Raw genomic sequence first — 13,466 nt, forward strand, 5'->3', positions numbered from 1 at the left:
TAACTACTGCAAATATGGTGACGAAAATAGGAAAATTGAAATCACGATGACCAAATTTGATTTCGAGCCAAAACCTCAGTGACAAAAAATGTAATTAAACCTTTTTTTTTTTTTTTAGTTTTATGTTATTTTGTCATATTATATATATATATATATATATATAATTATTTAGAGATTGGTTAGTGGGTGGGTCTCACAATGGACACGTCAGTAGTTAACGTCTGACCAAAAGGTCAATTTAATGAAATGTTTAAATTGGTCAGATTTAAAAACCATGTGATGTAAATTGATGAAATTGAAACCCGGAGACCCATATTGAGAATGACCTTAAATTAAGACATTCCTAAAATTTTCCCAACTAATAAAAGAGTAGGAAGACCAAGCTACATAAATGCATATATACTTAACAAAGTTATTAGGGGTGGCATTTTAGACCAAAAAACCGTAAAAACCAACCGAGATATTACTACATCGGAACCTAACAAGCGGGAAAACCGATCTCAATTTGCAGTTTGAGGAATCGCACCGCAATTGTAGTAGCGGTGGCGGTTTGGAAAATACCAAGTTTGTGGTTACCGCAAACAGCAAATAGTTTTTAATTAATAATAAAAATATATTTAATTAAGGTTGTAGCTTTAATTAATTTTGCATTGCATTTTTCTTTTAGGTTGTAACTTTAATTAAGGTTGTGAGTTTATTAAGCTTGAACTATACTTGAACTCAAAAGGCTTCAAAAGGATGCTTGAACTAGGATTACAAAAGTATGCTTGAGGTTGTGAATTTATTTCTTTAGGTTAAAGTATGCTTGAACTCAAAAGGCTTCAAAAGAAGCATCAAAACTAGGCCTACAAAAGTATGGAAGATTGAATTTTTATGACACAAAAAAATCCAACTTAAAAGACCTAAAATTGTCTAATTTAGGCCCATAATATCCCAATCGGTTTAAACCGTTAATTTACGGTAACCAACCGAAATTGCAATTTACAGCAAAACGCAGTCAGTTTGCAGCTTCAAAAAGTACCAAACCGCAAATAGTCGGTCGGTTTGCCGTTTGGCCAAAAAATTGTTGTAACCGTACCGCAACCACCCTTAAAAGTTATATACTAATTTCTATTGGATAGTATTTATCCATAATATTATAAGGCATTTCATGTTGTTCCGAATAAATAGTCTAACTAAGTTATATTGTGTTTGATGTTGTTGCAGATAACATCGGATCAGTCTATTTTTATTAAAAAAATCTTTGATAATTTGTGGAAATTGAAATTCAAATGACATGAAATTTTTTTGGGTAAGATTAATATGACAAGATTTGTTTTTCAATTGTTTTTGTAGTATCTCATAAAAATTCCAACATACCCACTCACGTTACCAAATAATGTATAATTCAAAGTGATCATGCATTAATTAGATGTTTAGCAATATAAATAATCATGCATTACATAATACTACATATAAAATTGGAATAATACAACAATAAGTAGAAGTCTGCACATGACCAATGACTATAGAATACAATCCCACTTGCATAAACCTGATTAGAACCAATTTCCTGTGCAGACATATGATTATAAGTTGGCTTTTTATTATCTCAGAATTAGATTATTGCGAAGGCCTGTTTGGGTCATTACGTGCTCACATGTCCTTAAGTTTGTCCTACACTCTGTCCGACGCAGCAACCTTATTAGGTCATCACATATGTCACTTTGTATATGAGGACTTGTAATAATTAGTAAGTTCCATCTAACCTAATTTCCACAAAAATTTAATAAAAAATGAAATATATAAAGAAGAGAGAAGAAGCAAGAAGAAGCATATTGGAGAGAGTATGAAAAAGAGAGAGAGTGAGAGATAGATAACTGGAGAAGAGTGAAGAGAATAACTTGTAGAGAAGATAGCAGAGAAGAACCTTAGGGAGAAGAAGGTGAAAAAAGTGTCTGATTTTTCTCGTAGAACGCATGTTCTTTTTTCCTAGCCATATATTTAAGCGTGTATTATCTAAATCGGGTTATATGAGTTGTATTAGTTAATCAGGTAAGGAGAGTATTAAAAGCCCAACCCGTTTAAAATAGTCAGGTAATTACATAATACAAGTTGCCACCAAACAACTGACATGGACTATTTACTCCTATCCAGAGTCTAATACGGTATATTCCGGGAAAAAAAAAAAAAAAAGAAGTCTAATATGGTATATCAAACGAGCCCTTAACGTTATATTACGTACGTATAGAGTACTAACAAGTTTAACTCTTTTTATCTGTGCTAAATTAAAAAGGATTAAAAACATTCTTAATTAAAAAAGTTCAACAAATGACTGAAAAATTTGGCCTCACATTCATTGAGGAGAAAAAAATTAATGAAAAGTTATTGCGCCCTAAGTACCCGATGAGTTCCTTGTTTAAACAACAAGGGTGGAGATGGTAACAACATATCCGACTCCAACCCGTGCAGTTGCCAACCCCAGGTCGATTACCCCATCAAGGTTTGTAAATGTTAGAACCCAATTCTATCTTGTAACTCATATACCAACAGAGATTCCTATCAGTAAACTGGGCCAGCTTGTCCCGTTTCGCATTATGTCGGTCCTTTTGTCTTGTTGGGCTTGGAACATAGTTATGGTCTGTTTTTCAATATCCCAAAGAATGGCTCCTTTAAGTGGGCCCACGGGAAAAATCATCAGGGCAAAACTCAGTATAAGCGAAAGATTGATTTGTCTGTAGACTCTGTAGCATTATAGAGTGGGTTGATTGGCATAAAAAATCTCTCATTCACTCCACCGTCTCTGTTCCTGTTCCTGTTCCTGTTCTTGTTCCCGCACTCTCTCTCTCTCTCTCTGTGTCGCTCTCGACACACTCTCTTTGGGGAAAGGGTAAATTCAGATATGGCAAAGTCACACAGACGGAGGTCGTCTCTCAACGCACTCTAGGTTTTCTCTAAATTTCCGTAAGTACTCTCATCCTACCCCATTCTTTTTCTTCTTCTTCTTCTCACAATAGTCACCGTACAAATCCATGTCAATTCTTTACTTAGGGTTTCTTGGTTATTTATGTTCTTGCTTATGTTTCTGTATTTTTCTTGAACTCGATGCGTATGGTTATTGTTGAACTCAAGTGCATAGGGCCTTTCTAGGTTTACTAGAGCTCAAGAGTTAGATTCTTACTTTGCTTTATGGCTGCTTTAAGCTCGTGTTTCTTTGTTAGATTACTTGAGAATTGTAATCTTTTAATTGGGTTTATTGTATCATAGAGAAATTTTAGATTTAATACCCTAGAGTAAAGCTTCTAACTTTGTGTGTATGACTTTAAGCTCTAGTAATCGCTCAATTATTCTCAAGTAATTGGTGTAGGTCAGTGGGTTCGTTTGAAAAGTTAAGTTGACTCGGGCTTTTCATAAATACATTTTAGTTGTATGCAATGTTGTTGAGAGGTACGATGAGTTTAATTTGTATTGATTCTGTTTTTTTTGGTGTGGTTAAATTTTGTTGTTTTTCTGTTAGTGTTCTAGTCTTGTATGCTACCATTGATAAGTTAGTTTCTACTAGTTGGAACAAACTCATATGAGTGTATTATGTTCTTAGCCAAATAATATTTTTTAAAAGGATATATAACAGAGGAGAAGAGATCTCTGTATGCTTTTTTAAAAATTTTAAATTGTATTTTGGTTGAATTGATATATGTTGTCTTGGAAAATGTGAAGGAGAGAAGTGGGGGGTTTTTTTAATAGGACCGGATAGGAGTTAGGGGAGGCTTATTTTTTTATGACCGCTTTTTGGTATCTGGCTATTACCCTATTATGGATAATTTGTTCATATTCTGATTTTATTCCTTGCTCTTTCATTCTTTTCTGCTTATATTCTCTCTCGCTCTCTCTTTCCAGTAGGCTAGTTAACTTGATAGATAACGCTAGTGTGTGGTGTAGATCTATGTAACTCAATAAGAGTACATTTACCTGAGTGCTAATATCTAGTATAATTTTCTGCAGTACTTTCATGAGGTCACTGCATGGAGGGATTGCCAATTTCATGCAAAAGTAACTGGTTGCAATTGCATCCTTCCACAAGAGCCACATTGGATATTAGTACAAATTATTGGATAAAATCTTAGACTGGAAGTTGCTCTGAAAGGGTTTGAAAGTAGCAAAATAGAATTACTTCGTAGTGCAAGAAGTTAGAAGAGAGTGCATCAACCTTCAACTTTGATGTCCTTGATGCTAAATTTTGATCAGTGGTATGATGAAGTGAGGGAGGAACCTGAAAAAGCATAATTATTGAAAGATTACAGCCTTCATATGTTGAATCTATGGATAGGAATAAGTGTTAATTGAAGAAGTTTCTGCATATTTGGTTGATCAAAATATCAGGAGCACAAGTGATGTTATATCTGGATTCAGGCTTCAAAAGCTTTGAAAAGTTGAGAGCTTGTGTCTTCGAAGTTGAATATGTGGCTGGTCGGTGAAATCGCTTGACATAGTTGTTTTGTATATCTAGATATTACAACATGGTGACTGGAGTTGATGAGAGATATTGGCATTTTTTGGAAATACATTTTGTGTCAATTCTTGAAATTCGGGTGTTTTCATATGAAGTCTCAAAGATATTTAGGTCATTGTTGCGGCTGTTGATATCATTCTAACAACATGGAGTTTTCCTTCCTGTACAAGATCCTATATGTAGAATAATCTTCAGTAGTGGTGTCTTGTGGAGTTGTGAGCCAATTTTTCAAGGCAGACTTGTGAAATTTTGTGTACTTTTCCATGTCTACTAGAAGATGTATCTTCCCCCAATTTAGATTCAATGATGGTTCTGTTGGGCTCTTTTCTTTTTTTGTTTGATCATTTGACCTTTATCTTGTTAAATGCCTTTTCAAGACAATTTAATTTATTAGTTTGCTAGTCCAAATGAGCCTCTTCTATACTGAGGATTGTCTGTCAATATTGTTCTTTATGTCATGTTGATGTTTTTTAGAAGGTATTAACATATTCTTGATTATCCTATATTTGACCAATTGGTGAAAAGTCATTAATCTTGATCCAATAGATGGAACTGTAATTGGAAACCACGACATCTCATGTTAGTTTCGTGCCACTAACTCATTTAAGTTGGAGCTCTTTCCCTTGATTAAAAAATATATATTTGAAAGATCCTGGATTAAGCATAGATGCACCTGAAGGATCTTTAAATAAATAGTCGCTTCTATTTGTTTTTGTGAGACCATCAGGGTTTGATAAGGCTATGTCCAAATTGAAAAGTTACAAAACTTGATGGCATGTACTGCCAGCAATTGGTAATCTATTAGCATGAATGTTTGTCTGACTTCTCTGTTGGAATTGACTGCATGCAATTGGCATCACCCCCAATATAAGACATAAAAGTCCAATTGCATTTAGACAACCCTAGCTTGATTCATCTTCCCGTTCACTAATTACATTCAACGTGTGCAAATATGTAAGCTACCACTCATGATTGCTTCTATTCTATGGTTTTAGATCTCAAAGCATCTTTATGAGCTGCTAAGGTATGATAAACTATGAAAGCTTCTTTGAGAGGAAGAATTGCTATACCACATATGAACCCAAAAAAGTTTTCCTCAATCCCCTATTGTCAAAATCAGTGTTTTGGAAACTGCTAGGGTGGCGTATACTTCAGGTGCGAGGTGTACAATCTGCAACTGAAGCAGCGCTAACGGTGGCTGAATAGTATGCCTTGCAAATAAGACGACTCCTACATGCCCTAATTTTGTCTTCCCGATGTTTTCAAAATTAAACCACACCATTTTGTAAAGTTGTATGTGTTCCTTTAAATGAAACAAAATGTTTCATTAAAGGCTGATATTTTAAAAGGAGCGCTACCATTTTGTTCTCGAGGGCTGATTTTCTAAAGCAAAATGCAGTCGTTTTTTTATTCTGTGCAACCCCGCAAACTCCTTCTTCCCCTTCCACTGGATACAATCCAGCTCCAAGTTAGATTTCCTAGACCCTAATTCTCCTCCCAAAACACGCAAGCTAGCGTCCCCAAGTCCCTCTTCATATCTCATTCTCTTTTTGTCATGCCACCTTCATACCGCATTCTCTATCTCTTTCCTCCTTGGCACGACAACAAAGAGTAGCTCATGTTGTAATACTTGTAATTTTTATATCTTTTAATTTAAACAATTAAACCCGTAAGGCTTACACCTTAACGTCTCAAGGCTTAGGCTCAGCCTTGTCGGACCAAAAAGCCTTAGAAAACTTTGGCGAAAATAATTAAGCTTGGGTTACTTGGATTCTACCCCCTGGAAACTTTAAATAAAATTATTTCTTTTAAAGGAAAGAAGTTTGGGAAATTAACTTAAACATCAAGAAGTACTTGTGCTTGATATAAAGAATGAGTAAGTACGCGTGACTATCTCCTGCAACTCTGTTGTCTAGCCACTGTAATCATATTCATATTTATTCCTCACCATGGTCCTGTGCAGACCATTCACTCTCCCTTGTATTGTACCACAACCCCTCTTTTCTTGAAAGTATGTAGCTTCCTCATACCCAAACCAACATTTTGGTGGAGGGAGTGTATGGATCAAACCCACCAGATTGTAGTTTACTTCATCTTCTAGTCCAGTTCTAGTCTTTTTTTTTTCCTAACCACATAACTCGAAATGATAGAGGTAAAGCTAGACGATACACTACTGTTTTGGACAAATTGTATTTTATGTACAACGTGATAAACTACAACCTTGGAGGAATAACTGCAAGTATTATGGTGCATAGCCATACGGAATGGAGATAATATTTTGAAGTTTTTAATGTGCATAGCCATACGGAATGGAGATAATATTTTGAAGTTTTTAATGTATGTCTTCAAACATTTGAGAATAAACTTCATATCATATTACGTGTTCCTTGGATATTGGAATACAACAATTTAAGCATAGAAAACAAGATAATTATGAACAAAAACATAAGGAGGGGTATGGCCTATGGTTTGCCTGTTCTTATAAAGGGGAATGTGAGTAATTAAATTAATGGAAGTTACCACTTTAGATCTTAGATAACCATAATTTATATATATTTTAACATACAAGGCTCTTTATTTTTGGGTGCTAACTAAACTACACTGCGCTTCACTTATCTGACACAAATGCATGACATATCTCAATATGGCTGCCCAGCTGTGTAGTTGAGGGATCCCATGCGGTAAGTTGATCGGTATATGTATGTCGTCATCATCATCATCATCATCATTATCATCCTTGTCTTTGTCTCATTCTTAAGAGCTGGCCACATTTATTCGAGAAAAACCTGTGTACAGACTTCCCATCACATGCTTAGTGGCCGGCACTATCCAGTTAAAACATAACATGTGTTTTTATAAATAAGGGGTGTATAAGGGTGTAGTAGAACTTATTACAAATGTTATGTTTGACTTGATAATGCATGCCACTCACCCTGCCACGTGACAAGGAAATCCCCACTCAAGTTTTTCTCCATTTGCTCGTGTATTACATTCTTTTCTACTATACACTGTACACATATCTCCTGTTGACACAGACGTGTATAGATCTTTCATAAATGGTATATCTTCTGCATCCTTATTCCATTAGATTTTCAATCTCATTGAAGTGTGGTTTTATTTCAAGTGTTATTTAAATTGAACTGAAAGAAGCTGATCATCTATCTTGTTAGTCCTGCTTATAGTTAATGGTTAATGGTGTAGAATGTTGTGTTTTCTTTTTCATTTTATTGTTTCGCATTTATTTTTATCTTGCTTGGTAACACAAAGAAAATTTCACTATATTTTTAAACAAACTTTAAAAGATACTAAGAAAGCAAAGAAGCAAAGAGTGATCAGCAAATTTTATTGAGATTGATTGAGTTTTTTATTTCTCAGATTCTATCGATCCTCAATAAGTGAAGGTTGTTGCTTTAAGGAGAAATGAGTAGAAGCAGCAGAAAACGCTCTTCTAAATGGGATTTGGCAGAAGAGCCTCAATTTGAAGATGCGAATGTACAAGACAATGGTTGGATGGGAAAGCCAGGTAGGCCATTTCATCATAAAGAATCTGGACGAGAGTGGCTTTCTTCAGAGCTTGCTGGTAGTAATGGTTCAAAATGGTCTGGTTTAGAGACAAATGACATGCAGAGATCTAAGCACGATTTGGGACTTGCATCCAGGGAACCTTTGCCTGGAAGCAGAGGTTCACATAAGATTGAGAGCATCAATAAGGGCAGCAACAGATACATGGATGACTCTATGGTGTGGGATGGAGATGGAAATTGCAGCACGAGGATGTCTCCTGGTCTTGATGAGTGGAGACAACATCGTAGTCGGTCCCCAAAAAGTGGTTGGAGCAGGTCACTGAGGTAGATCTTTTTACTCATATTGTCAATTCTGACTCACATGTTTCCTTATGTTAGTGTGTAACCTAGATAGCAATTATTATTGTATGTAACTGCTTCCGTATATGGACTTGTACTCTGTCCTAAAGTAGAGTGACATACACAAGCCTTTCTCCCCTTTGCAGAGCATGCAATTATGTGCCTTACACATGAAGAGATTGCGGTCACCCACCGTTGGATATTAATCCAATGGTTCAAAAAAATTTCTTAAAAACAGTGCAGGAGTGAGTGAACCGTTGAATTTACATCCAACGGTGAGTGACCACAAATCTCTTGGACTTCTGTAGTCCAAGAGATCAGGACTATATATATATATGTATTTTTTTATTTTTTTTTTCCTGCCCAACTTATATACAGTATTGTTTGAATAACTCTTTTGTAGCACAAATTCATGATTTATGAGATTTGCTGCTAGAGATTTCCCACAATTATTTCTACACTTGAATCTTCTGTTTTTGGAGTTATAACAGTATCAATGTGTTATCTGAAGAACAATTTTCCTTCTTTCTCCTAGCAGGGTGCAGAATTTGGTTAACTTGTCTTTCTGTTGGTGAATGTTATGTACAGGGGTAGGAGTAGAAGCTGGAGCAGGAGCAGGAGTAGGAGCCAGAGCTGGAGCAGGAGCCCTGATCGTGGCTATAGGCGGGAATCAGTTTTCCTTGATAGAAATAGAAGCAGGTCAGGAGTTTCAGCTCAATTATGCAAAGATTTTACGGCTGGGAGATGCAGAAGAGCTAGTGATTGTCAATTTCTTCATGAGGGTAGTTCCAATTATGATGATAGCTGGGAAAGTAGACACAGGAAAGGTGGTGCTTCAAAATACTCCCCTGATACCGGGGACTACCCATTGAAGAGCGGAAGATCTTCTGTGTATTGTACTGATTTTGCAAAAGGGAAGTGCCGGAGAGGGTCATCTTGCAAGTTTGATCACCACCGTGCTTCTGATGGATACAGTAAAGGTTCTATGAATGAAAGGGAAAATGAAAGAAGGAAAAGAGATGCTTCTACAGAGCGAGGTGCCGACCGTGTACCACACAGGAGCGGCGATATTCCTTGTAAATTTTTTGCTGCGGGAAATTGTCGTAACAAAAAGTATTGTCGATTTTCTCATCATATCCAAGCACGTGCTAGTCCTGAAAGAAAGTCTCGGGATGGTCGGTGGGGTCTGTCAGATGCAGGCCCAGCATGGGATGGTCCAAGATGGAGTGATACTGTGGCTCTGTCAGATGCTGCAAAGTTGACTGCAGATAATAACGGAAATATTAGTGTAACAGAGCTAAGGCCCAGTGCTTGGTCTATGGATGATAACAGATGGGGGCATGGTCTGAACAATGATAACCAAAAATGTGCCGACCCAAGTGTTACTCATGAAGCAGCCCAGAGGAATGAGAAGGATACACATCTGTGGAAGGAAGATAATGTGGGTGCTCATGTGGGCCTTCCTAAATCAAGAGATACTGAAAAATGGCTTGGTGACATGTCTCCTGATTGGAATTATACGGTACAATCTTCCAACCATGTTGGAAAAGAAGAGCATAGTGGCAATGCTCTAGGTTCAGAACCTTCAAGTCAGGTGCATGGTGCTGCTTCAATTATGCAACCAATGATAGCTGAAAGATCTAATTTTCTGCAGAACAAGGATATGAGGGAAGATGGTGCTATTCCCTTGCTTTATGATGATAGGAATCCAATTGAAAAAAATGCTAGTTCCCGCAATGACCTGAATGTTTCTGCAAATATCATGCCCCGCCAAAGCTTTGACAATAGTGGCCAGAGTTCAAGTGCTTTTCCTTTTTCAGGATTAAGCACAGTTAGACAAGGTCAAACTCTGATCCCAACTCATCCTCAAGGAGGAGGAATTGTAAAAAGTCCACAAGATACACTTTCCTCAGAGAGTAAATCTGTCATCAAGTTAGATATAGGGGATGCAAAAACATCACTAGAAACATCACTAGTTACTGGAATTCCTCAAGTTCCAAATGTTGTAGGTGATAAAGAGCTTGTGCAACTTACCAATCTTTCAGCATCTCTGGCTCAGTTTCTTGGAAATCACCAGCAGCATTCACAGTTTTATGCTGTGTTAAATTCTCATAATGCTCCACCTCCCCTTGCCAAATCTGACGGATCTTCTGAGCAGCTTTCAGCAGCAGCTATTCAGCCGGATCCAGTCATATCTGAGAAGCCGTATGATCCTATACAGGATAGTAGAGAACTTAGAAACAGCAACAATCCTATGTTTCTTCTGCCTAATAATGCTGAAAAAACACGTGTTGATGGAAAAGTAGACAAACCATCAAATGTCGTATCTCCATCTTCTTTTCCTAGTGGAGCAAATGGTAACGATTATCTTCAGGCTCATAATTCAGTAGAACCTAAACAAAAGAACTGCCAGTTAAGTCAGCTGGAGCCTCTTGCAAAATCTGAGATTGTCAAGGGAAATAGTGAATTTGGGGCTCAGGAAAGCAAGAATGTAAAAGAAGAAAGCAGGTCTCCAGATATTGGCCCCTTGGAGGGCACAGAAAAAGATGGGGCTGAAGAAGGCAAGAAATCAAAGGAAGTGAAGGGGAGCCGTGCATTTAAATTTGCTCTTGTGGAGTTTGTTAAGGACCTTTTAAAACCGACATGGAAAGAAGGTCAAATCAACAAAGATGCTTACAAAACTATCGTGAAGAAAGTGGTTGATAAAGTGACCAGTACCATGCAGGGGGCTAATATTCCCCAGACACAAGAGAAGATTGATCATTACCTGTCATTTTCAAAACCGAAGCTTACTAAACTTGTACAGGTGAGTGCTGATATGCTCAGATGTTTTCGACTTTAGTGGAGGATATGTTTGGCATCAATTCTCGTAATAATTAATTAATTATCCATCCTTTTCTTCAAGATTTTAATGTGCCCTTAATTCCTTTTTTCCCCCTACAAGTGAGATAGAAAATAAAAATAAAGTACTGTAGTTGGCATTCTCATCATCATCATCATTATTATTATTATTATTATAATATATATATTTTTTAAATTATTATTGTTACTGTTATTATCATATTTCGATTATTATAAATAATACTTTATTCATTTACAGTGCTTCTACAACGTAAATAAAGTACGTATAAGAATAGATTCAAAAAATAATAACAATGAGGGTTATCCCAGCTGAGTGTGTGGATTTGTTTGCTGGGAGGCATAAGTTTTTGTGTGGGAGGAAGATGGGTATGGAGGGTTCTGGGAAGATGTGTGCTAATGTCTACTTGTTGCTCAAATCAATGAAAGAGAAAGGAGGAATATGATTAATACATCAGAAGTGGGGAATGGAAGGGGTGGCGGGTGATGAAAACTTAATAAAAGTTGAAGTAATATGAATCTTCAAGAACTGTATATGATACAGGGTACAGAAACTTGTCTATAAAATGTCCTTTTGAGGAAGGGAGAGAGCAAGGGAAGGTTGTGCGAGGTTCTCTGTTTTTCCTTTTATTTTTACTTTGAAAGAATTGTTCAAGAAAAAAGGGTGGTTCTGAGTTCTGTCCTAGGAAGACTGTTGTGTGCTAGTTATTCTATTATTACAATGAGCATTATCTTCTGCATAAAGGGGTGTTTTAAAAATTTCAAGCTCATAAGACGAGAGGTGTTGAGAAAATAGGCAGCAAGTGACGTCCAACTCAGAAATTTCACATGTAGTAGTGTACATTTGAAGTTAATTTCTCCATTATGCTCCAATAAGTTTACAGAATTACATTTTTCATTGCCGTAGATATCCATATGTAGGTCCACTTTAATTTGCGAAACTAGCTGTTTTTTCATGTGTTACTTACACTCTTCATTATATCTTGTTGATGGACTTAGAGTAGTTAGTAGTTTCTGTAGTTATGTTTCCAATGGGAGTTCCATAAATTTTCAGCTTTGTATTGTCAACCAAGCAGGGTGGTCTCGCTTTGTTATCTTGCTTACTGCATGTCAATTCACTTTTGTTGCAGGCATATGTGGAAAAAATGCAGAAGGGCTAAAAGAGACGGAACTTGAGTTTGTTTATTTCTGTTCTGTTTTCGACAGGCCATCTTAACATTCCGAGTGTATTTATGCTCCTACAGCCTCTAGACATTGTAGTTTTTTATCCTTCTTTTGATGTATACTAATTGGTGCAAGGATAGTTGAAACTCTAGGCTAGATATAGAGGATGTTAGAGTTTATTTTCTTCTTCGTTTTTTTCTCCTGTGTAATGCTGGTGCTTCTTTTGTTGCCTTTTTCTTTCCATTTGTTTTAAGTAGCAAATTTTAAGAATATATTGGTGCAGCTTTGAATAATTGTGGTTATTTTCTTCTTCTTTTTTTTTTTACCTTAATACTTTTAATGGACTTTTTCTGGTAAATGAATTTTGTTTTACTTCAAATCTCATATATTTTTAACATTTGAAAAAGGGAAATGTGCTGGAGACACATCGTTTGGCGATGGATGATGAACAAATAATTTGATTTAACACTTTGATCTGCTAGCATTATAAATTTGTATACTTGGTACTTTTGTTGCATTGATTACGCGTGTAGTATTGCAACTAAAGATCTGGTTATTTTATTTACCCAAAAGATAAAAAAAAAATATTATGTCGATAGAAAACTGGATTTTACTTCGACGTTATTATTTTGCAGTTTCAGCCACAACTTCAGTTGGACTCACTCCAAAACTTCATTTCCAAAGCTTCCGGCAGCCATTCCTCCCATTAACAACCTTGTGGAGATCCAATTAACTCACTCGAATAGTTTGTAGTACCAATTAGCCTTGCACATTGTGGTATTGCCTCAACGTAGTTATAGAGTAGGTTTCATGTCCGATTCGCATAAATGACAAAGATAATATATATTAGTGATAAATTCAGTACTTAAGTGCGTTTAACACCATTTTATTTGTATAACTTTGTTGTAAGTATATATATATACATAAATGCTTCTATGTGGATGTTGGGATGTTATTTCATGCATATGCCATGTATTTTATACTACTCCCTTTGTTTACAATGATATTCTTTGTTTACAATTATATCCGCACAATCATAACCTGCAGATATCCGGATGAAATAATAACTATATATATACACACACACATTG

At 36.2% G+C, this 13,466-nt stretch overlaps 1 protein-coding gene across 2 annotated transcripts; it reads left to right on the forward strand.

Annotated features, from left to right (window-relative positions):
* Positions 1–2,697: 2,697 nt before the first annotated feature.
* Positions 2,698–13,244, forward strand: LOC117630677 (zinc finger CCCH domain-containing protein 38). Of its 2 annotated transcripts, none has more exons than XM_034363384.1 (4): positions 2,698–2,943; positions 7,865–8,337; positions 8,941–11,158; positions 13,011–13,244. In XM_034363384.1, the coding sequence occupies exons 2-4, from the start codon at positions 7,910–7,912 to the stop codon at positions 13,083–13,085; spliced, it is 2,721 nt and encodes a 906-aa protein (XP_034219275.1). In that variant the 5' UTR covers positions 2,698–2,943; positions 7,865–7,909; the 3' UTR covers positions 13,086–13,244. The 2 variants fall into 2 exon arrangements, with proteins under 2 accessions (XP_034219275.1, XP_034219277.1); XM_034363386.1 differs by lacking the exon at positions 13,011–13,244 and adding an exon at positions 12,342–12,694.
* The last annotated feature ends 222 nt before the right edge of the window (positions 13,245–13,466 follow it).

This window comes from Prunus dulcis, chromosome 6, assembly GCF_902201215.1.
Source record: "Prunus dulcis chromosome 6, ALMONDv2, whole genome shotgun sequence".
Lineage (NCBI taxonomy): Eukaryota > Viridiplantae > Streptophyta > Magnoliopsida > Rosales > Rosaceae > Prunus > Prunus dulcis.

What these genes read in the sequence shown, in the direction of transcription:
- LOC117630677 (XM_034363384.1), top strand. Translation starts at nt 7,910, where the DNA reads ATGAGTAGAAGCAGCAGAAAACGCTCTTCTAAATGGGATTTGGCAGAA. An exon ending in GGTTGGAGCAGGTCACTGAG is followed by an intron (nt 8,338 to 8,940) that starts GTAGATCTTTTT and finishes TGTTATGTACAG; the next exon opens with GGGTAGGAGTAGAAGCTGGA. An exon ending in AGCTTACTAAACTTGTACAG is followed by an intron (nt 11,159 to 13,010) that starts GTGAGTGCTGAT and finishes ATTATTTTGCAG; the next exon opens with TTTCAGCCACAACTTCAGTT.